Source organism: Tyto alba, unplaced genomic scaffold (assembly GCF_018691265.1).
Source record: "Tyto alba isolate M040663 unplaced genomic scaffold, T.alba_DEE_v4.0 Super-Scaffold_24, whole genome shotgun sequence".
Classification (NCBI taxonomy): domain Eukaryota; kingdom Metazoa; phylum Chordata; class Aves; order Strigiformes; family Tytonidae; genus Tyto; species Tyto alba.
The window spans coordinates 698039-720379 of NW_024881298.1; the positions used below are offsets into that span (position 1 = coordinate 698039).

The 22341-nt window shown below is 48.3% G+C and overlaps 1 protein-coding gene across 1 annotated transcript; it reads left to right on the top strand.

The window, feature by feature from the left end:
- Positions 1-12664: 12664 nt before the first annotated feature.
- On the top strand, positions 12665-13576 carry LOC122153841 (olfactory receptor 14J1-like). Its single transcript, XM_042797212.1, has one exon. The coding sequence runs from the start codon at positions 12665-12667 to the stop codon at positions 13574-13576; it is 912 nt and encodes a 303-aa protein (XP_042653146.1).
- Positions 13577-22341: the final 8765 nt, after the last annotated feature.

Below are 22341 nucleotides of genomic sequence, written 5' to 3' on the forward strand. Positions count from 1 at the left end.
TCCATATAATGATATATAATTGCAGTAGGCCAGGCAATTCTGACAGGTAAGGCATTGCTTACAAACAGTTGATAGAGTGTTGGACTGTTTTTCATTCCTTGTGGCAATACTGTCCACTCAAATCGCTGAGCCGGTGCTTCATGATTAATCGATGGTAGGGTGAAGGCAAAGCACTGTGTATCCTCTGGATGCAACTGGATGGTAAAGAAGCAGTCTTTCAGATCAACAATGAGTAGATTCCAGTGTTCAGGCAGCATAGATGGATTGGGCATCCCGGGCTGGAGGGCTCCCATGGCCTGCATCTGCGCATTTACCACATGCAGATAATGGAGGAGGCGAAATTTCCCTGACTTTTTCCTGACGACGAATATGGGTGCATTCCACGGGCTAGTGGACAATCTTAAATGTCCTTGAGACAGCTGTTCCTCAATTAGTTGATGCACTGCTGCAAGGCTTTCCTTTTTCAACGGCCACTGCTCGATCCAAACCGGGGTGTCTGATAACCACTTCAACAGGATTGGGAAAGCTCTAGAAGCAGTGACCGTTGCTAAAAAGGATCACTGGTCGTCAGGATGACACCAGTCTTGTCCAGCACATCACGACCAATTAGGCCACAGACTCCTTGAGGCAGAGGCATAACTGTTACATACGTATTTGCGACTCTCCCATCTATGATCACTCGAATGTGTTCTCTGCTGCGCATCACTGATGAGTGTCCCCCAACTCCTTCGACCCTGCGAGCCATAGGTACCAAAGGCCAGTTGGGTGGCCAATGGTTATTGTCCACAATGGTGAGGTTGGCTCCAGTATCCAATAATGCAGTAAGGCAAATCTGTGTCCCATTAGAGGAAAAAGTAATGTCGGTCACCAGACGGCGATTCATTGCCATAGTTAGCAGAGCCAACTCTCCTGTTGATCCAAAGCCAGCGGTTCCCTTGGTAACCGCCGGGGGAGGCCTCCATCTCTTTGGTCAGTTGGGGCAGAGGCACTAATTGAGCAATTTTACTGTTTGCTGGAATATGAATTGGGGGAAATAAAGTCTGTACCATTATGCATATAGTCCCAGTAAAGTCAGCATCAATAATTCCTGGTAAAATAAACAGTCCTTTAATGCTGCTTGATGATCGCCCAATTAGTAAAGCGCCTTGTAGTTGTCCATTAATTAGTATTGGGCCCTTAACCTTAGTTGCAATCCTTTGCAGTTGTTGATTGATCAGTGTAACATCTATTGCTGTCGCCAAGTCCAGGCCGAGGCTCCCTCTTATGGCTGGCCAGAGGGCACCCGCAGGAATGGATTCTTGTTGGCAGGGGCTGGAAGTTGTTGCTGAGGCAGTATGAGGCTGTTGTCTAGCCGTGCAGGGGCTGCCACTGTTGTCGTTGCGTGGCGGCCCGTCGCGCTCATTTGGGCGTTTCCCGATCGCCCACATGCACCGGTACTATGGTTATTCATGTTGCACTTCCCGCACCAGACTCGTCGGACAGGGCATTCTCGTCAAATGTGTCCTTCTTGCCCGCATCAAAAACACTTGGGACGGCGCCGCGCTGGTGGTCGCTGTTGCTTCTCAGACGGACATAGTGGGGCTAGGGCTGCAAAGGTTTGGTACTGGGCCTGAATCAGGTCCCTCCCTAACTCCCGAACTGCCTCTACCAACATAGCCTGGGGGCTTACAGGCACCCTGCTCATACGTTCCAACATCTGCTCTATCGTAGCATCCTCAGACAATGTTAGTATAATAGACTTTGTTGCTGGGTTAGTATTTTCTAAAACACATTGCCTGAGAAGCGCAGGTTTCATCCACTCTTCAACCTCTGCCTGTTCTATAGCTGCAGTTACCTGATCAATGAACTGTGCAAAGGTTTTGTCCCGTCCCTGTTTTATTGCCATATAAGATGGAGATCGGGGGGCTGTTTTAACTGCGGCTATGGCTAGCCTTGCTGTATGCATGGCCTCCAGGCAGATCTGGACCTTGCTGTATTTGAGCATCTATGGTAATATATTGCCCCACTCCCATAAACTGTTCCACGGTTACCCCAAATAGTGGGTTGTCCTGCTGTCTGGGCTGTTGAGCTGATATCTCACAGAGTCATTGCCAGTGGGCCTGCCATAGCACTAAGATTGGGTCATAATAATTTTCATAACAACCTTAATATCTTCCTGACACAAAAGGGTTCCCCCCCATATGTAATTTAATAACTGCTTCGTGGGTTCACCATGTAACCCAGACTCATTAACAGTACTACGCAACTGCAACAGCATTTTCCAATTCAATGGACTATGGCTACCATAAATGGCTTCATCTTCAGCCGATTCGAATCGAACTGGAAATGCCAGATTCTCAGAGAGGGTACCAACAATGTCATACTGCTTATCCTCTGCCGCCTGGCGCATGATCTCCCGCCAGTCAACATGGCGTACCCACCCCTGTGCTTTCGTTGTATCTGACTGCATTGGGCGGCCATCTTCCCTCTCCCCCCCCGCCTCCGAGGTCGGGGGTGGTGGTGGGGGGCATGACTGTAAGGGCACTGGGGGGGGTTGGCCTCCAGACTTCCCCTACTTATGTTAACTGAAACCGGCACTCCTGTTGATGGTACAGGAATACGATCACTGTCAAAGAGCACAGGTCCGGATGCATCACTTTCTGGGGTAACAGTGGAACTTTCCCCTCTCAACTTTGTAGTTGCCACAGCTGCAAGGTTCTTTTCAAGCTGATACCGCTTACTATTATTCGCCACCTCCCGCCATGGTTTCATCATTTTCCTAGCAGCTTTATACTCGTCAATTACCATATCCCATAAAACATCACCTAATCGTCTCCACTTCTCGACATCAAAAAGAGAATTAGGATTTTAAAAACATCCTTTGACCCGTACTAACACTACTAATACCTCGACTGATTTTATACAATCTCCCCACTTTTCTAAAAAACACTGTAATAAATCCAGGGCATCCCACAGCACAAGAGCAAGGACAGCGTCGCAAGTCAGACTCCAACCCTACTTGAGCACAAGTCAACTGCTGGAAAATTTAAAACAAGAATTGGAAATAGGCAGGAATGTATCTGTGCTTTGCACAAGCACCTTGCATCAAAATCTGCCAGGAGTTCAGACAAAGTGCATTTGGAGAGACCGTTTTTTTCATTCATAAAGAAATTCCAACCATTTGCAAGCAAGATGCGACTCTGGGTTATCCTTGGCAGCACATCAGAACAATTTGTTCCCCCAGCCGCTGCCGACATTCAAAACCAAAACGTTTTTTGTTATTATAATAGCATCCTCCAGGATGGGGCGTGATGCAAATGCACGTGGTCGCTTTGGGGTGTGAACAAGGGGTGGGCTGTTTGGAGAGCTGCGGGCAGCTGGGACAGCAAATCCTCCTCCTCACTACTACAGAGACAGGGAGAAGTGAAGAAAGCCAAAAATGACCTGGAGAGTTCTCTTATCTCATCACACCTCACCTGTCAGGATAGTAGCCATGCACCTGCATATCTCAAGGTACTGCTGGGGTTTACCTTCTGGTCCAAGAAAAAAACCCAGGAAGCTGGGGAAAGAAAGAAAAAAAAAAAATGGGAGAGGAGAACATGCCCTTGCTCAAAGGACAACCAAGGGGATCCCCAGGAGCTACCAGCCCAGAGTACGGCTCGAGAGGGGACTCACAGGCTCACCGACTCTGCGGTGAATTTGAAATTCATCAAAACCAACCACAAATTGAATTTTTGGGCCAACTTTCATTAAAATTGGCCAATGGGTTTAAAAGATACAGCAGGGAAGGGAGAAATGACAGAGAGGAGATGCGAGAGGGAGAAATGTGCTTGGTCCCACTGGCCACGTTCCCTTGGGACACCAAACTGATGCATGCAATTTAATGTGGTTTTGTTTTTTTTAATAAAAAAAACTTTGTGCTTCTCATTCAGACCTTACTGGGATGGGAACTTCCATCATGCCCGAGAGGAGGACAGCTGGGGTCAGGCGGACAAATGCCATGACGGGCTGCTGGAGAAAATCCATCTCTCCTACACGCATGTCGGACCCTTCAGCCCTGGTGGGAATTTTCTTCATGAAGTGCAGCTCCACTTGGGCACAACAAGTGATTTTCAGGCAATTACCCCAAGTGCAAAGACCACAAGACTCTGCAGCCAAGTTTGCAGGAGCAAATCTGGCCCTAAATGCCAGAAAGCTCCGAGTGTCTCCCCCTGCTTAAATCCATTGCGCTGGTCTCATGGTTCACCCCATGTTTAGCTTCTGCAGTTGTGGCAGGAGGGTGAGGGGGGAGCGTTTGGGCTGGTGGGAAAAAGGAAGACACTCAGAAAGATGGAGAAAGAGCAACTGGGATGCTTCTCCTTTGCCAGGAACCCTCCCCTGGGCCCAAAGCCCTGCAGGAACCCTCCCCTGCCTTGGTGGGGGGGTGCAGCTCTGTCTGTCTCTCCCTCCCATCACCAAACAAGTGGGCAATGGGGACAAGGTTGTTTCTTTCCTTCTCCTTCTATGGCGATGCTTCTGCAAAAAGACTTCTCGAACTTTCACCCTCGGCATGCCCTCGGCAAACTCCGTGGACTGTTCCTGCCGGGCCAGGATCATATCTGGGGATGGCAAAGGGAAATGAAGCCATCGCAGCAGAAAGCCCCTCCGAGTCCTGACCCCCGGAGCCCCCGGGCAAGGCTGTGCCACGCAGGACACCCCAACGCAGGCTCAGCCTTGCTTAGCAAGACGTTTTATCACAATTCAGCCTGTGCATGGAAAACAAGAACTTTCTTTTGCTAATAAACAGCATCAAAGTACATGTTCATTGCTCTGCTAAGGTAATTATTTCCCATTCTAAATAATGCAATTTTCTTGCTGGATCTGGCCTTTCGGTCTGACTCTACACATTTAACCAAACTGGAAGCAATCTATAGCAGAGACTTTCCCAGAGTTTCCTTGCCCGAGCAACTGCAATTTGACGGCGCCCATGGTACCTGCAATCTCTTTGATGCTGTTGGCACAAATGGCCAGCAGCACTGTGCCGCAGAGGATGCAGCTCCTCAGCTCAAAGAGGCTGTGCAAGGGCAGCGTGACATCTTCCACGTCCTCCGCAAACTTCAGCCACCTGTGGACAGCAGGCACCATCAGCCCCACGGCAAGAAAACAGCCCCACCTCTGTAGCCCCTTGGGTAGAGCTGTGGGGTGGCAAGAGGAGAAGGCTCCTCGCAGCAGCACCTGCAGCTGCAAAAGCCTCACCTGCCGGGGAGCAGACAGCAGAGCCCGCGGGCGGTCGCCACCGGGACTCCTCTCCTACCGCAGCCGGCAGCAGAGATTTACCTTGCCCTTCCCTTCCACATGGCATCTTCGCCCTCTCTCACGCAGATCTCACCCAGCTCGGTGAACAAGCCTTGGGGGACATGCTGCTCGTCCTCCTCGGTCCCGAGGATGAACTGCACCCGCTGGGACGGGGTGTCTGGGGGCAGAAGACAAAGCCCGGGCCCGTTACCGCGCTTGAATCCGGCCCGACATGCTCACATGCAGAGTGGGCATCAGCTCGGTACCAGTTCAGCCATAAATATCGGGCTGGCCCCTCTCCCCAATTTGCTCAGAGCCACGGAGAATGAGAAGCATCAATTCCACCTCTGCACAAAGATGGGCAGCTTTCGTGCCCCACATTTCCATTTTTAGAGCCAGGATCTCTCGGAAAAAGGCAAACCTAAATCCACTATCCATTTAAGTGCCATAAAGGAAAAAAAAAAAGAAACTGGGAAAAGTCTGGAAAAAGGGACTCCACCCAGTAGTGGCAAATCCATATATATTACTGATAGCCCTTAAAGAAACATATCAGTAGTTTACAGTGCTTGATTTGAAAGATGCTTTCTTTTGCATACCCCTGGAACAGGAAAGTTGTAAACTGTTTTTGAGTGGGAGAGCCCAAAACCAGGGCGTAAAGTCCAACTAACACGGACACGACTACCCCAAGGATTTAAGAACAGGCAGCAGTCTTTGGTAGCCAGCTAGCAAAGGAACTGTAAATCTGGTCAAAGGAAAAAGACGGTGACATTTTAACTGCTACTGAAGAAAAGTCAACCTGTATACGGGTAACCACTGAACTTTTAAACTTTTGGGGACTTAATGAATAGAAGGTGTCTAAGAAGAAAGCCTAAATAGCAAGCCAAACTGTAATATATTTAGGCTTTGAGATTTCAAAGGGACAGAGGAAGTTGGGGACTGACCAAAAGGAAACAATCGGTGCCATTCCTGAATCCCGAACTGTGCAGGAATTAAGAGCATTTCTGGGAATGGCTGGGTGGTTCCATCTCTGGATTATGAATTATGGCCTGATAGCCAAACCATTATATGAGGCCCAGAGGTCTGTTCCTTTCATGTAGGGCCGACAACAAGAAAAGGCCTTTCAAAAACTTAAACAAGCTCTAATGTCAGCACCAGCTTTAGAATTACCTGATTTAACTAAAGATTTCCAGTTGTTTGTCCATGAATGACAGCACCTTGCCCTGGGAGCCCTGACCCAGAGGATGGAAGCTGGAAGAAACCTGTGGGGAACTTTTCTAAAGAACTGGACACGGTGAGTGAAGGATGGCCCTCCTGCCGGTGGGCAGTAGCGGCAACAGGAATACTAATACAAGAAGCCAGAAAGCTCACCTTGGGAAGAATCGTCATGGTTTATGTTCCACATATGGCTGTTACAGTGCTGGAACAAAAAGGGGGGTATTGGTTATCCCCAGCAGAATGATGAAAAATCAGGTAATCCTTACAGAACAAGATGATGTGGTCCTAAAAACAACTAACCTTGTAAATCCTGCAGCTTCCCTAAGTGCTTCACAGGAGGAAGAAGGACCCGAGCATGACTGCATAACGACTATTGAGCACGTGTATTCCAGCCGAGAAAACATGAAGGATGTCCCTCTTGAAAACCCTGAATGTGAGTGACCCTGTTCAGGGATGGCAGTAGCTTTGTACAGAATGGAACTCACTACGCAGGATACGCGGTAACAACTGAAAATACTGTGATAGAGGCAAATGCACTGCCCAACGCTACATCAGCACAGAAGGCAGAATTGATTGCCTTGACGTGAGCTCTGGAACTAAGTAAAGGAAAGAAAGTGAACATATGGACAGATTCAAAATAGGCTTTTGGAGTGATTCATGTCCATGGAGCTTTATGGAAAGAACGAGGACTATTGTCCTCCCAGGGGGCAAATATTAAGCATCAAAAGGAAATCTTACAATTGTTACTGGCGGTTCAAGAACCGGCCCAAATAGCAACCATGCACTGTAAAGCACATCACTCCGGAAATACAAAAGTAGCAGAAGGAAATAGATCGGCAGAGCAAGCTGCTAAGAATGCAGCTAAACAATGAGGGTTACAAATGGCAGTAATTCCTACTAGAACTGTAACTCTCCCTAAAGAACCATCAACATAATCAAAAGAAAATGAAAAATTAGCTCAGTTCCTAAGTGCAGAGAGAAATCCAGAGGGATGGTAGACAACCTCTGAAGTTAAGGTGATTGTGCCCCCATTAATTATGAGGGCAATACTAACAGGTAAAACATCAGGAATGCCATTGGGGTGTAGAAGCCCTGGTGACATTCCTGAAGAGGCACATAATAACAGTAAGCATGTTAGAAATCCTAAATCAGTTGCTGCAAAGTGCAAAGTATGTTTAAAGAATAATCCGGGGGTACAAAAAAGGGTTCAAATGGGCAAATTAAAAACAGGAGTAGAACCTGGTGACTATTGGCAGTTTGGTTTTACAGAATTACCCAAATGCAAAGGTTATCGGTATGTTCTGGCTGGGGTTGATACTTTTTTATGGATGGACGGAAGCCATTTCCCTGTCACACAAATCAAGCTAAGGAAACAGTTAAATGGCTGTTATAAAAAATAATCCCAAGATTTGGGGTGCCCATTGGAATATCATCAGATAGGAGACGGCATTTTATAGCAACTGTGGTGCAGGACACGAGCAAAGCTTTAGGGATAACCTGGGTTTTGCATGCTCCCTGGAGACCACAATCCAGTGGAAAAGTAGAAAGAATGAATTAGACTTTAAAGAGACAAATTAGCAAAAGATGTCAAGAAGTTAACTTGAAATGGCCTCGAGCACTCCCACTGGCATTACTACATATTAGAATACAGCCGAGGAGTGAGATGTCAGCCAGCCCCTATGAATTACTTTATGGAAAACCATATGAGACGCTGGAACCCAATCCAAATATTCATGTAACAAGAAAATAAAAAGTATATAATTACTTGATTTCCCTTGGAAAAACTTTAGTTAAACTCTGGAGTGTGGTGGTGTGGAATGCCGTACAAGACTTCCAACCTGGGGACTGTGTCTGCATAAAGACCTGGACAACGGAGCCCCTACAAGAGAAGTTGAAGGGACCTTGCCAAGTGCTGCTAACTACATTCACCACAATCAAGATTGCTGAATCAGATGCCTGGATCCATTATACAAGAATAAAGAAGCCATCATCTACAAACTGGAGAGTGACTGGAGACCTGGAAAACTTAACAATTGACGTTGAAGCATGATTAAATATTTGAATTTTGTTTTTCTGTAATTTTTATAGTCTATGATGGTGGAAACATGGTTGAAGGAAAAAAAATCGTTATCAGGCCTGACACAGGTGACCGATGATGTTCGTAGGGCTTGGTCTGACATGCATTGTGAAAAATTAATTGACCCATAAAGCAGAGTTTAATCGAATGATTTTACAAGCAGCGGCGAGGCAACGAGACCAGTCATTAAAAGATCCACCATCATATGACAATTTGGCATTCAGTGAGACCACAATTTGAATATGTGAAAGTATTGGGTATGATTATCAATCCTTTCAAAGGGGGGGAAATGTTGCAGTTACCCTAATAAAATAGTTTGAATCCTAGATTAGTATTTTGATTTTAGTTTACAATATGATTTTGATTTTAAAATGGAGTTATAGCAGCTATGAGAATATAAAGCACGTTAAGGCCCTTAGGAATAGGTAGCTACTATGGTGTGTGCCTTGATCACTATGAGAATCGTTATGGAATGCAAATTAAAACAATGGGTAGTGGTTATGGACCTTGAGTCAAAACAATAAGTACCAGAAGATGCTTGTTTTGGTTGGGAAGATCAACCAAAGAAGAAATGAGCATGCACAGGGATGGAGTTCAATCAGCAGCCAAAGTGAGGAAGACTATCGACGACCACCAGAGGAGCCCCGTCCAATATAACCACGCATGTGTTAGAGACATTAGCATATGATAATGATTTCCAGTAAATAACATAAATATGCTAATCATTACCCTCCCCTCATTCTATTCCAGTCAATCAGTAAAGATGACCCATGATTTCTGTAGAATAGGAATAGAGGTAAGGTGAGGTAACTGAAACCCAATCATTATTAAGGTCAAATTAAACTTTATTAATTTTGTTCATCTTATGTAACTGTCCTGGTTTCGGCTGGAATAGAGTTAATGTTCCTTTTTGGTAACTAGAATACTGCTGTGTTTTAGATTCAGCATTGGGTTTGGTATGAGAAGAATGCTGATAGCACACATGTTTTCGGCTGCTACTGGGATTTCAAGGACTCTCCAACTCCCCATGTCCTGCCCGTGCACAAGTGCACAAGAGACAGGGAGGGAGTACGGCCAGAGCACCAGACCCAAATTGACCAATGACATATTCCGTATCATGTAACGTCATGCTCATTATATAGAGGAGGGGTGGTAGGGAAAGGGCTCTCTCGCACTCACTTCTGGGCTTGCAATTGCAGGATCTTAGTATTTCGGGATCGCTAGCTGGGAACAGGCTGGGTATTGGTCAGTGTGTGGTGAACAATTACACTGTGCATTGTTCGTTTATATTTGCTATTACTGTCATTTTTCTCGTTTTATTACCATAATTAAACTGTTTCTATCTCAATCTGCAAGTCTCCCTTTACCCCTCCAATTCCCTCCCCCATTCCCAGGTGTGTGTGGGGGAAGAGTGGAAGATCAGCTGCAGGGTGGTTGGCTGCCGACCAGGCTCAAACCATGACATTCCCCCGCCCTGTAGATTTTCTATTCAACCTGTTCATGTATCTTGACTGTCTCATCAAAAACATTTATTCTTCATGTCAAATCTATATCAAAAATGATTGCCCCTTCTCCTGTCACTACTGGCCTAGATAAAATGTCTCACTCCATCTTCCTTGGTCTTTGACCACTCTATTTTCATCTGTAAGCACCTTGGGAAATGCCCAGATATCTCCCAAGATGGGGTCTGGAGGACTCAAACACATAACAAATAGAGTCTGAATGCCCTTGGCTCAGTGATGTGGACACTTGGAGCAGTCTGGCAGTAGCGCCACAGTGCTGGAAGAGAGATTTCAGAGATGGTGGAGCTATTCTTCTTAGAGGAAAACATCCTGAGAAAGAAATAATGCCATAAAGTGCCTCTGATGAAGGCCAGATTGGACACAAGGAGTAAACACTTTCACTCCAAGGGCAGTGCTGCGGTGCAACGCATCACCCAGAAGGAGATGGGATCACCCCAAGGCTTTGTTTTTCAAGGAAGAGCCAAGGAGGACGGAAAGACATCAGGGAAGGAAGGAAGATGCTCATGTGGGAATGAGGTGAGAGAGATGGGGGATGAGGACAGCCTGCAGGGAAAGAGGCGCAGGGGATGCAACCCCATAGGCCAGCCTGTGGTGGAGATGACAGAGGGCTGTGGAAAAGCTGAAAGCCCCCAGTAAAGTCAACCCCTTCACAACTTTGGCTATGGCTGTTGTCTCTGCCACTGATGGCTGTGAGGAGGCACAGTCCCTTGCAGCACGGGGGCCTCATGGCCTCCTTGTGCATCCTCAGGAGCCTGGGAGGTGCACATCTCCATACCCCCTACCCCAGGAAGAGCCCTGAGGAATGTGGGAGGGACAGGATCTCCCTTCCCAGGGGCTGGGAGTCACTGCATGGCTACTTGTTTACTGGACACAGGGCCTGGTCCTTTACCTTAATGCAATACCTTCACGTTTACTCAGCACCAGAAAAACCTTTCCCTTGCTTTTCTGAAACTGTCATCACTGCCTTCAGATTTCTGCTCTAACAAGATCCTGGGGAGGCTTTGTCAACAGTGACCCTCAGTGGGACCCATTAAAGCCACAAGAAACTTTGGAGTTTGAATCCAACTTTTTCAGAGGTTTCTTCAGCTTCTTCTCTGTGCCTGTTTTCCGTGGAGTTGGCACCAAACCCTCCTGAGGGGTCATTAAAGTGCCTTGGGCTGTTGCTGTGGTGCTGAGCTGGGCCGGGCTCCTGGGCCGGAGGGAGCTCCTGGCAAGTGGGCAGCGCTGCAGAGAGACAGCTCTGCCCAGGAGCAGCTCCTCTGCAAAGCGCAGCAGGGCTGAGGGCACTGCCTGCAGGCACCCAGGGCAGAGCAGCGAGGCACACACAGCTTCAAGGCAGCCTGGGCTGGGAAGCTGCTGAGAGCTCCGAGGAGGAGAAAGCGTCAGGGCCCTGGCCACAGTAAGTCTGGGGGTGCAGGGCAATGCAGCTGCAGCTTGGGGAGGGATCTGGGGAAGGCGGCAGAGCCGCCAGGAATCTGCCTCCTGCCTAGAGGAGGAGGAGGAGGAGGAGGAGGAGGAGGAGGAGGAGGAGGATCTGCTCCCGAGCAGGGCTTCCCTGATGCCCCCTGCGAGGGCCAGGGCATGAGGGCTGCCTTCTGGCAGGGCCGGCTGCAGGGGTGTGCAGCCGGGTGTGCAGGCAGGGGTGCCCAGGGCTGTCCTTCCCAGCAGGGTCCCTGCACCCCAGGGGGCTGTGTGCTGGGGCAGGGACTCTGCTGCCTGCCAGGGTCAGCACTCAGCCTGCCCGGGGAGCTCCCCACGGTTCTGTGGGGAGAAGCTGTGGGGGGAAGGAGAGACCCCCGCCAGGGCAGCGTTCTTCTGCTCTCCAGAGGCTGCTGCATGGGTCATGGGTGCAGATTAGCCCCACCACACTGTCAGAGGCAGCTTTTCAAGAAGCACATCAGGGCAGGGTCTATGTGAAAGGAAAGGGGCTTTCTAGGATATGTACCTAGAGTTTCCTGATGTATTTGGGAGGGTGTGAATAGTAGTGGAACTATTATGTTTGACCCAGATTCCTACAGCATTAGAGTGAGAGCTGTGAAGTTCTGTCAGGAAACTGCTTAAGTCCTTTCACCTGTTGCTTTGCCTACTGAAAGCCCCGTCACTGCTGTGGTGTCCTCTTACAACTTGACAACACAAGGCTATCCCTGGGCAGTGCCCTATTGCCAGGAGGGGTCTGCAAGGCAGAGCTGAGAACACAGAGGGTGGGGTGGGGGCTGGCAGCACTGTCAGGGCAGTGACATGGGGACACAGAAATGGCTTCTGGCACAAAACAGCTCCAGGGAGCAGAGAGCCAGGACTTGCTCCAGCATTCTCTTGACTCTCTAATAAGGAACAGGGAGACGCTTTTTCCCTCAGGTCTCCCCTGTGTTCAGGCTGAGAGAAGTGTGAAAGATGAGGATTTCTACCCCTTCAAAGAATGTCTTCTCTGAAACATCACAAATCTGAGCTCATAAACAGGAATTGAATATATTTCCCCCAAAGAAAGAGAAATAATTTTGAGGAGACTTTTTGGTAAACAGCATAAGGTTGAATAAAAAGAAGTCTGTCCTAACTTGTCAAAGTCTTATAGTTCAACCTCTCTGCCTGCAGTGAACAAATGTCCAACAGCAGCTCCATCACTGAGTTCCTCCTCCTGGCATTTGCAGACAGACGGGAGCTGCAGCTCCTGCACTTCTGGCTCTTTCTGGGTATCTACCTGGCTGCCCTCCTGGGCAACGGCCTCATCATCACAGCCATCGCTTGCGACCACCACCTCCACACCCCCATGTACTTCTTCCTCCTCAACCTCTCCCTCCTCGACCTGGGCTCCATCTCCACCACTCTCCCCAAAGCCATGGCCAATGCCCTCTGGGACACCAGGGCCATTTCCTACATGGGATGTGCTGCACAGGTATTTCTGTTTTTATTTTTGCTATCATCAGAATATTCCCTTCTCACCATCATGGCCTATGACCGCTACGTTGCCATCTGCCAACCCCTGCACTACGGGACCCTCCTGGGCAGCAGAGCTTGTGTCCACATGGCAGCATCCGCCTGGGGCACTGGATTTCTCAATTCTCTCCTGCACACTGCCAACACATTTTTCCTACCACTCTGCCAAGGCAATTCCATAAACCAGTTCTTCTGTGAAATCCCCCATATTCTTAAGCTTTCCTGCTCAGATTCCTACCTCAGGGAAGTTGGACTTATCATGGTTACTGCCTGTTTAGTATTTGGTTGTTTTCTTTTCATCATGCTGTCCTATGTACAGATATTCCGGGCTGTGCTGAGGATCCCCTCTGAGCAGGGACGGCACAAAGCCTTTTCCACATGCCTCCCTCACCTGGTCGTGGTCTCCCTGTTTATCAGCACTGTCATTTTTGCCTACCTGAAGCCCCCCTCCATCTCCTCCCCATCCCTGGACCTGGTGGTGTCATTTCTGTATTCAGTGGTGCCTCCAGCAGTGAACCCCCTCATCTACAGTATGAGAAACCAGGAGATCAGGGACACACTGAAGAAGCTGATTTAGTCAGTTGTCTCACAGCAGGAATAAACTGCCCATGTCTCTTCAGAAGTCATTTGCAAATCTTATCTGAAACCTTCTGTGCAGTAAGCATTTTATTTGTGAAAATCTTGTTTGTTCCAAAATGTCTGCATCCTCTCCTCTACCTCAGAGACATGAACCAGCCTCTCTGACCCAGAACACTTCTGTGCGTGTGTCTGGTAGGACAGTACAGCTGGCCTCCCATGTCACATATCTATAATAAAAGAGGATTTTTTCACTGCCTATGCCTGGAGGTTGGTCTGTTCTTCCAAAGCTGAGGTCAGGAACAGGCTGAAGGAATTGCCCCTCTGAGCCTGCTGCTGTGCTGGGGTTCTCCAGGGGTTCAGGGCAGGAGGGCATGGGGGGATGTGTTAGGGAATAGGCCTGTGCTGCCCCTTCACGTGGGGGTGCCCAGTGCAATGGAAATGATGGCTGATCCATGGGGATCTCCCTGGGACCATCTCCCCGTGGCTTTCAGCCACCACTGCCCTGCAGAGCAGCACCGCCAGCTCAGGACCATGCCTGAGGTGACATCCTGTCCTGGGTTGAGTGAGTGGTGGAGTTTTTTGGTGGCAGGGGAGGGGGCTATCGGGGCGGCCCCCTGTGAGAAGCTTCTCGAAGCTCCCCCAGCTCCACGTCAGCTCCACTTCTGTTTGGGAAATTGAGCCAATCGGCTGCGCCTCTGCGATAACGTATTTAAGTAGGGACGTGGTGACGGGCAGTCGGACTTGTGAGGAGGAGTTGCTGCAGCTGCATGAACACCAAGGTCAGTGGAGGAACGGAGGAAGAAAGGAGGGGGGAGGTGTGCTGGAGCAGAGACCCCCCTGTATCCTGTGGTGAGACGGCAGGGCGGCCCCCCCCTGCCACCCATGAAGATCTACGGTGGAGCAGACATTGATTTACAGCCTGTTGGTCCTGCTCGGCTGATCAAGGTTCTGTGCCCGAAGAAGGCCGGGGTCTCATGGAAAAAGGCAGCCCAGCTGCTGTAATTCAGTGCTGGGAGGATTGCAGCATGCGGGGGAGTCCCACGCCGGAGCAGCTCGGGAAGGGCTGCAGCCGTGGGAGAGAATCCAGTCGGAGGAAGTTGGTGACCCATGACGGAGCAGTGTGGGGAATGCTGCAGCCCATGGGAGGAATTCAAGTCGGAGAAAGTTTGTGGAGGACTGTCTCCTGTGAGAGGGGGACCACGATGGAGCAGGGGGTAACAAGTTTTGGACACTCCCCTCACCGAAGATGAAGGAAGTGGCAGCACTGACTGCACCCCCCATTCCCTGCCCCTGCGCCACTGGGGGAGGAGGTAGAGATATCGGGAACAGAGCTGAGCCCGGGAAGAAGGGAGGGGTGGGGGGAAGGTGTTCTCAAGATGTGGCAATGCTTCTCACTGTCCTACTCTGTTATGTGTTGTTAGTGTCTGTAATAAATGTATGTTCTTTTTTTTTCTTCCCCTAACGAGTCTGCCTTTTGCTCGTGATCATAAAAGGGGGATTTTCCCCCATCCCAGTCCTATCTTGAACCCCAAGCCTGGCTCTCTGTTCCTTCTCATTGCCGGAGGGGAAGGGAGAGAGAGGTGCTGCATTGTGCTTGGCTGTCAACCAGGCCTAAACCACAACACATCCCGTGACAAGAGCAGACCTATTTCTGGAGGCACCAGTTTGGGCAGCTTTTCTCTCGCTGGCACAGCAGGAGCTGCCTGGGGAGCCCCCAGTGCAGGAGTCTTGTGCTGGGGAGAGGGACGGGCACAGAGGGGCTGCCAGCACTGGGCAATCAGGATCTCTTGGAGAGAAGAGCAGCAGAGAGAGGGAGATGCTGGCCTGCTCGTGCCATGGCTGGCCCCAGCCCTGGAGCTGATGGGGAGGCTGAGAGCCCTCTGTGCCCCAGGAGCTGCTGTGACCTTCCAAGGGTCTGGGGCTGTGGGCTGAGTGCCCAGAGCTCTGCAGCACCCTGCGCTGGGAAATGCCATGGGGCCAGCCAAGACTGGGCTGTTGTGCTGGGATGGGCTGGGCTGGGGAGAGTGTCGTGGAGATGGGGAGTGCTGGGGAGGGTCTGGGCTGCTGTTGAATGTACTCGTGAGAGAAAATGTCATTGCACAGCTTATACTGTGTGAGCATGCAGAGAGAGCACTCATGTTAGAAGTTGCAATTGCAAAGAGAACGTATCCACACAAAGCAGATCAGCAGGCACTTCTTTATTCCAGCTCTGGGGAACACAGGACATAGCTCCACCAAATACATGTTCACCAAAAGGTACAAAACACAACATTGTTATATACTATTTCAGCATTGTCCTTGTTACTGCTTTGATTTGAGCCTGGTCAGCAGCCAACCAGTTACATAACAGTTACATAAGATGAACAAAATTAATAAAGTTTAATTTGACCTTAATAATGATTGGGTTTCAGTTACCTCACCTTACCTCTATTCCTATTCTACAGAAATCATGGGTCATCTTTACTGATTGACTGGAATAGAATGAGGGGAGGGTAATGATTAGCATATTTATGTTATTTACTGGAAATCATTATCATATGCTAATGTCTCTAACACATGCGTGGTTATATTGGACGGGGCTCCTCTGGTGGTCGTCGATAGTCTTCCTCACTTTGGCTGCTGATTGAACTCCATCCCTGTGCATGCTCATTTCTTCTTTGGTTGATCTTCCCAACCAAAACAAGCATCTTCTGGTACTTATTGTTTTGACTCAAGGTCCATAACCACTACCCATTGTTTTAATTTGCATTCCATAACGATTCTCATAGTGATCAAGGCACACACCATAGTAGCTACCTATTCCTAAGGGCCTTAACGTGCTTTATATTCTCATAGCTGCTATAACTCCATTTTAAAATCAAAATCATATTGTAAACTAAAATCAAAATACTAATCTAGGATTCAAACTATTTTATTAGGGTAACTGCAACATTTCCCCCCCTTTGAAAGGATTGATAATCATACCCAATACTTTCACATATTCAAATTGTGGTCTCACTGAATGCCAAATTGTCATATGATGGTGGATCTTTTAATGACTGGTCTCGTTGCCTCGCCGCTGCTTGTAAAATCATTCGATTAAACTCTGCTTTATGGGTCAATTAATTTTTCACAATGCATGTCAGACCAAGCCCTACGAACATCATCGGTCACCTGTGTCAGGCCTGATAACGATTTTTTTTCCTTCAACCATGTTTCCACCATCATAGACTATAAAAATTACAGAAAAACAAAATTCAAATATTTAATCATGCTTCAACGTCAATTGTTAAGTTTTCCAGGTCTCCAGTCACTCTCCAGTTTGTAGATGATGGCTTCTTTATTCTTGTATAATGGATCCAGGCATCTGATTCAGCAATCTTGATTGTGGTGAATGTAGTTAGCAGCACTTGGCAAGGTCCCTTCAACTTCTCTTGTAGGGGCTCCGTTGTCCAGGTCTTTATGCAGACACAGTCCCCAGGTTGGAAGTCTTGTACGGCATTCCACACCACCACACTCCAGAGTTTAACTAAAGTTTTTCCAAGGGAAATCAAGTAATTATATACTTTTTATTTTCTTGTTACATGAATATTTGGATTGGGTTCCAGCGTCTCATATGGTTTTCCATAAAGTAATTCATAGGGGCTGGCTGACATCTCACTCCTCGGCTGTATTCTAATATGTAGTAATGCCAGTGGGAGTGCTCGAGGCCATTTCAAGTTAACTTCTTGACATCTTTTGCTAATTTGTCTCTTTAAAGTCTAATTCATTCTTTCTACTTTTCCACTGGATTGTGGTCTCCAGGGAGCATGCAAAACCCAGGTTATCCCTAAAGCTTTGCTCGTGTCCTGCACCACAGTTGCTATAAAATGCCGTCTCCTATCTGATGATATTCCAATGGGCACCCCAAATCTTGGGATTATTTTTTATAACAGCCACTTAACTGTTTCCTTAGCTTGATTTGTGTGACAGGGAAATGGCTTCCGTCCATCCATAAAAAAGTATCAACCCCAGCCAGAACATACCGATAACCTTTGCATTTGGGTAATTCTGTAAAACCAAACTGCCAATAGTCACCAGGTTCTACTCCTGTTTTTAATTTGCCCATTTGAACCCTTTTTTGTACCCCCGGATTATTCTTTAAACATACTTTGCACTTTGCAGCAACTGATTTAGGATTTCTAACATGCTTACTGTTATTATGTGCCTCTTCAGGAATGTCACCAAGGGCTTCTACACCCCAATGGCATTCCTGATGTTTTACCTGTTAGTATTGCCCTCATAATTAATGGGGGCACAATCACCTTAACTTCAGAGGTTGTCTACCATCCCTCTGGATTTCTCTCTGCACTTAGGAACTGAGCTAATTTTTCATTTTCTTTTGATTATGTTGATGGTTCTTTAGGGAGAGTTACAGTTCTAGTAGGAATTACTGCCATTTGTAACCCTCATTGTTTAGCTGCATTCTTAGCAGCTTGCTCTGCCGATCTATTTCCTTCTGCTACTTTTGTATTTCCGGAGTGATGTGCTTTACAGTGCATGGTTGCTATTTGGGCCGGTTCTTGAACCGCCAGTAACAATTGTAAGATTTCCTTTTGATGCTTAATATTTGCCCCCTGGGAGGACAATAGTCCTCGTTCTTTCCATAAAGCTCCATGGACATGAATCACTCCAAAAGCCTATTTTGAATCTGTCCATATGTTCACTTTCTTTCCTTTACTTAGTTCCAGAGCTCACGTCAAGGCAATCAATTCTGCCTTCTGTGCTGATGTAGCGTTGGGCAGTGCATTTGCCTCTATCACAGTATTTTCAGTTGTTACCGCGTATCCTGCGTAGTGAGTTCCATTCTGTACAAAGCTACTGCCATCCCTGAACAGGGTCACTCACATTCAGGGTTTTCAAGAGGGACATCCTTCATGTTTTCTCGGCTGGAATACACGTGCTCAATAGTCGTTATGCAGTCATGCTCGGGTCCTTCTTCCTCCTGTGAAGCACTTAGGGAAGCTGCAGGATTTACAAGGTTAGTTGTTTTTAGGACCACATCATCTTGTTCTGTAAGGATTACCTGATTTTTCATCATTCTGCTGGGGATAACCAATACCCCCCTTTTTGTTCCAGCACTGTAACAGCCATATGTGGAACATAAACCATGACGATTCTTCCCAAGGTGAGCTTTCTGGCTTCTTGTATTAGTATTCCTGTTGCCGCTACTGCCCACCGGCAGGAGGGCCATCCTTCACTCACCGTGTCCAGTTCTTTAGAAAAGTTCCCCACAGGTTTCTTCCAGCTTCCATCCTCTGGGTCAGGGCTCCCAGGGCAAGGTGCTGTCATTCATGGACAAACAACTGGAAATCTTTAGTTAAATCAGGTAATTCTAAAGCTGGTGCTGACATTAGAGCTTGTTTAAGTTTTTGAAAGGCCTTTTCTTGTTGTCGGCCCTACATGAAAGGAACAGACCTCTGGGCCTCATATAATGGTTTGGCTATCAGGCCATAATTCATAATCCAGAGATGGAACCACCCAGCCATTCCCAGAAATGCTCTTAATTCCTGCACAGTTCGGGATTCAGGAATGGCACCGATTGTTTCCTTTTGGTCAGTCCCCAACTTCCTCTGTCCCTTTGAAATCTCAAAGCCTAAATATATTACAGTTTGGCTTGCTATTTAGGCTTTCTTCTTAGACACCTTCTATTCATTAAGTCCCCAAAAGTTTAAAAGTTCAGTGGTTACCCGTATACAGGTTGACTTTTCTTCAGTAGCAGTTAAAATGTCACCGTCTTTTTCCTTTGACCAGATTTACAGTTCCTTTGCTAGCTGGCTACCAAAGACTGCTGCCTGTTCTTAAATCCTTGGGGTAGTCGTGTCCGTGTTAGTTGGACTTTACGCCCTGGTTTTGGGCTCTCCCACTCAAAAACAGTTTACAACTTTCCTGTTCCAGGGGTATGCAAAAGAAAGCATCTTTCAAATCAAGCACTGTAAACTACTGATATGTTTCTTTAAGGGCTATCAGTAATATATATGGATTTGCCACTACTGGGTGGAGTCCCTTTTTCCAGACTTTTCCCAGTTTCTTTTTTTTTTTCCTTTATGGCACTTAAATGGATAGTGGATTTAGGTTTGCCTTTTTCCGAGAGATCCTGGCTCTAAAAATGGAAATGTGGGGCACGAAAGCTGCCCATCTTTGTGCAGAGGTGGAATTGATGCTTCTCATTCTCCGTGGCTCTGAGCAAATTGGGGAGAGGGGCCAGCCCGATATTTATGGCTGAACTGGTACCGAGCTGATGCCCACTCTGCATGTGAGCATGTCGGGCCGGATTCAAGCGCGGTAACGGGCCCGGGCTTTGTCTTCTGCCCCCAGACACCCCGTCCCAGCGGGTGCAGTTCATCCTCGGGACCGAGGAGGACGAGCAGCATGTCCCCCAAGGCTTGTTCACCGAGCTGGGTGAGATCTGCGTGAGAGAGGGCGAAGATGCCATGTGGAAGGGAAGGGCAAGGTAAATCTCTGCTGCCGGCTGCGGTAGGAGAGGAGTCCCGGTGGCGACCGCCCGCGGGCTCTGCTGTCTGCTCCCCGGCAGGTGAGGCTTTTGCAGCTGCAGGTGCTGCTGCGAGGAGCCTTCTCCTCTTGCCACCCCACAGCTCTACCCAAGGGGCTACAGAGGTGGGGCTGTTTTCTTGCCGTGGGGCTGATGGTGCCTGCTGTCCACAGGTGGCTGAAGTTTGCGGAGGACGTGGAAGATGTCACGCTGCCCTTGCACAGCCTCTTTGAGCTGAGGAGCTGCATCCTCTGCGGCACAGTGCTGCTGGCCATTTGTGCCAACAGCATCAAAGAGATTGCAGGTACCATGGGCGCCGTCAAATTGCAGTTGCTCGGGCAAGGAAACTCTGGGAAAGTCTCTGCTATAGATTGCTTCCAGTTTGGTTAAATGTGTAGAGTCAGACCGAAAGGCCAGATCCAGCAAGAAAATTGCATTATTTAGAATGGGAAATAATTACCTTAGCAGAGCGATGAACATGTACTTTGATGCTGTTTATTAGCAAAAGAAAGTTCTTGTTTTCCATGCACAGGCTGAATTGTGATAAAACGTCTTGCTAAGCAAGGCTGAGCCTGCGTTGGGGTGTCCTGCGTGGCACAGCCTTGCCCGGGGGCTCCGGGGGTCAGGACTCGGAGGGGCTTTCTGCTGCGATGGCTTCATTTCCCTTTGCCATCCCCAGATATGATCCTGGCCCGGCAGGAACAGTCCACGGAGTTTGCCGAGGGCATGCCGAGGGTGAAAGTTCGAGAAGTCTTTTTGCAGAAGCATCGCCATAGAAGGAGAAGGAAAGAAACAACCTTGTCCCCATTGCCCACTTGTTTGGTGATGGGAGGGAGAGACAGACAGAGCTGCACCCCCCCACCAAGGCAGGGGAGGGTTCCTGCAGGGCTTTGGGCCCAGGGGAGGGTTCCTGGCAAAGGAGAAGCATCCCAGTTGCTCTTTCTCCATCTTTCTGAGTGTCTTCCTTTTTCCCACCAGCCCAAACGCTCCCCCCTCACCCTCCTGCCACAACTGCAGAAGCTAAACATGGGGTGAACCATGAGACCAGCGCAATGGATTTAAGCAGGGGGAGACACTCGGAGCTTTCTGGCATTTAGGGCCAGATTTGCTCCTGCAAACTTGGCTGCAGAGTCTTGTGGTCTTTGCACTTGGGGTAATTGCCTGAAAATCACTTGTTGTGCCCAAGTGGAGCTGCACTTCATGAAGAAAATTCCCACCAGGGCTGAAGGGTCCGACATGCGTGTAGGAGAGATGGATTTTCTCCAGCAGCCCGTCATGGCATTTGTCCGCCTGACCCCAGCTGTCCTCCTCTCGGGCATGATGGAAGTTCCCATCCCAGTAAGGTCTGAATGAGAAGCACAAAGTTTTTTTTATTAAAAAAAACAAAACCACATTAAATTGCATGCATCAGTTTGGTGTCCCAAGGGAACGTGGCCAGTGGGACCAAGCACATTTCTCCCTCTCGCATCTCCTCTCTGTCATTTCTCCCTTCCCTGCTGTATCTTTTAAACCCATTGGCCAAATTTAATGAAAGTTGGCCCAAAAATTCAATTTGTGGTTGGTTTTGATGAATTTCAAATTCACCGCAGAGTCGGTGAGCCTGTGAGTCCCCTCTCGAGCCGTACTCTGGGCTGGTAGCTCCTGGGGATCCCCTTGGTTGTCCTTTGAGCAAGGGCATGTTCTCCTCTCCCATTTTTTTTTTTTCTTTCTTTCCCCAGCTTCCTGGGTTTTTTTCTTGGACCAGAAGGTAAACCCCAGCAGTACCTTGAGATATGCAGGTGCATGGCTACTATCCTGACAGGTGAGGTGTGACGAGATAAGAGAACTCTCCAGGTCATTTTTGGCTTTCTTCACTTCTCCCTGTCTCTGTAGTAGTGAGGAGGAGGATTTGCTGTCCCAGCTGCCCGCAGCTCTCCAAACAGCCCACCCCTTGTTCACACCCCAAAGCGACCACGTGCATTTGCATCACGCCCCATCCTGGAGGATGCTATTATAATAACAAAAAACGTTTTGGTTTTGAATGTCGGCAGTGGCTGGGGGAACAAATTGTTCTGATGTGCTGCCAAGGATAACCCAGAGTCGCATCTTGCTTGCAAATGGTTGGAATTTCTTTATGAATGAAAAAAACGGTCTCTCCAAATGCACTTTGTCTGAACTCCTGGCAGATTTTGATGCAAGGTGCTTGTGCAAAGCACAGATACATTCCTGCCTATTTCCAATTCTTGTTTTAAATTTTCCAGCAGTTGACTTGT